Genomic DNA, 2,367 nt, shown 5'->3' on the forward strand with positions numbered 1-2,367 from the left:
ACACACACACACACACCATAACTTTAATGTAATAGATATCTGCATCCACTGGATTTTGTGTTTGGAATCACCTGCTTCGTTTTAAGGTGGTAAAACAAATTGCTTGTATTTATTCCTGTCTACACACTTTGCAGATGACTTTTTCTGCACTCCACGTGTTTAATCTGCGCGCTCTGGCGGGGTAACAATCATCCCGTTTATGCTTTAGACAGTCTGACTGTCAGCCTTTCCCACAGCGCTTCACTACTGTACAAGGAGACAGTATTGCTATGACCGCAGGAGAAACGAGGTCCAGACTCAGTGAGCTTTTGTGCGTCCTCACCTGYACTGACAGTCGCCTCACTGCGATCATCATGTGCCGCGGCACGCGCTCCTCCCACTGCAGCTGACAGGACGCGCCATCACGTAAACATGTAAACAGTTCGGCGTTCATTTTCGCACACCCGAACCAGGTCCGGATAAGTTATGTTTTTTTCCCCTCTTCATTTGCGCTCTCAGCCAGGCTGCTTCCCGCTTCCTCTGTTTTGACTCCAGCCGGTTACATCATCATAAAGAATTGCGCAGTTGGCCGGTAGACTACAGATCTCTATCATAAGACAAATTTATATTGTTTCTACCGTATATCGTTTATATCGTGCATTCCCACTTTCAGCCATACCACTTGATCACCTCCTAAAAATGATTATGGCCAATACTGACATGAACTGCAGTGTCTGCTGTGGCACCCAGGCCTCAGCAGCTGATCCTGACACTGAGCAAAGACCGTGACCCTGAAGAAACCCTGAAGTGTGAAATGATGCAACACTTGGCTCTGTGGTGTGTTTCAGTCTCAGGCTCCGGTTCAGACCATCCAGCTGGCTGTAAGCATCCTGAAAGACCTGCTGCAGTACTCATGTCAGCTCGCAGAACTGGCCAGGGAGGTCAGCCTCAACTTCATCCTCGGCATTTTGACATCACTTCTAGGCCTCAAAACAGAGGTTGGTGAACGTTTAAGGATAGTATGACCACAGCTCTAACTTTTATTAATTTCATTATACATTAAAGTTTGAGCTTCAGGACACTTTGTAAAAAAAAGTTATTTATAGATCATCTGATTTACTAACACATTGAGTTGAAGGAAACTTGTTGAATTTGATTGTAAACTGTATTTTTAGGATCAGCTTTAATTCTAAGCTGTTCAGTGTTAAGAGAAGAAACATTGTTTTTATTCTTTGTGTGATCAAAGTGTGAGCTTGCAGCCATGGAGGGGATGAAGGCTTGTATGATTTACTATCCCAGAGCCTGTGGGTCCCTAAAGGTAAAACCATCAATCATCTATTATACATAATACAAGTAACATTTAATAATAGGTTTTATTTTGATTCATGTAACAAATGCTGAAATCCACATGTTCTGATATTCTTCACTGGTTTGTTTGTTTAAGGACAAACTTGGAGTTTATTTTCTCTCCAAGATGGACAGCACAAACAGAAAAACACAGGAGGTGTGTCTTTCACAAAACTAAAAAGTGTTTCTTAAACCCTAACCCAGTCTGAACTTGTTAATTTTTTAAAATTTCATATTTTCTGTCAGGTGGCCTGTCAGGGTTACAGTCATCTGCCCTGCCTGGGGGGTCTATTGGACAAAGCTGGGAATGTTGGGAGAGCCGAGGGCTGGACCAAACAGATTCACTGTCTTCTGGCCTCAGCCAATAGCCTTCTGGCTCAGATCTACCAAGGTTCAGAGACAGGTACGTTTAGATCAGGATTTTTTCTGCAGAGTCTGGCTTATCTCCTGCAGGACTGTCCACAAATGATCTGCTCTTACTTTGGCCTAATGAAGTTGTATGTAAACACTTAGGAAACCCTGCACACACAGCATAGTTTTAAGGTTTAGAAAAATAAATTAAGTAAGTAAAGTTTATTTATATAGTACCTTTCTTAGACATAAAATCACAAAGCGCTTCACATAAAATAAAATGAAATAAAAACAATACAGTAAATTTGTAAATTAAAACATCACCACAGCATTACATTCATACAAGAATACAAGTAGTAAAAAATAAAAAACACTTAGCTAAAAGCCTGCTTGTAAAATGTTTTCAGATATTCTTTAAAAGCATCAGTAGAATCAAGGCTGCATATAGGTTGGGGCAGTGCATTCCAGAGCTGAGGTGCAACTGCTTGGAAAGACCGATCCCCTCTAGATTTAAAATGTGTGCGGGGTACCACCAACAACAACTGACCTGATGAACTCAAACTGTGAGATGGTGTGTGATGCTGGATCAAATCTGAGATACGTATATGATGGGGTTTGACCATGTAAGGCTCTAAAACAGGGGTCTCAAACTCAACTTACCCGAGGGCCGCTGGAGGTAGAGTCTAGGTG

At 41.8% G+C, this 2,367-nt stretch overlaps 1 protein-coding gene across 1 annotated transcript in view; it reads left to right on the forward strand.

Moving 5' to 3' along the window:
- Positions 1-2,367, forward strand: part of pelp1 (proline, glutamate and leucine rich protein 1) — a 29,152-nt gene that overhangs the window by 5,267 nt on the left and 21,518 nt on the right. Inside the window, exons 4-7 of the mRNA XM_014029441.1 lie at positions 828-977; positions 1,226-1,297; positions 1,424-1,483; positions 1,573-1,729. Of these exons, the coding sequence (XP_013884895.1) occupies positions 828-977; positions 1,226-1,297; positions 1,424-1,483; positions 1,573-1,729 (439 nt within the window). The remainder of the gene's footprint in view (positions 1-827; positions 978-1,225; positions 1,298-1,423; positions 1,484-1,572; positions 1,730-2,367) is intronic.

The sequence above is a fragment of the Austrofundulus limnaeus genome, unplaced genomic scaffold (genome assembly GCF_001266775.1).
Source record: "Austrofundulus limnaeus strain Quisiro unplaced genomic scaffold, Austrofundulus_limnaeus-1.0 Scaffold904, whole genome shotgun sequence".
NCBI classification, from domain to species: domain Eukaryota; kingdom Metazoa; phylum Chordata; class Actinopteri; order Cyprinodontiformes; family Rivulidae; genus Austrofundulus; species Austrofundulus limnaeus.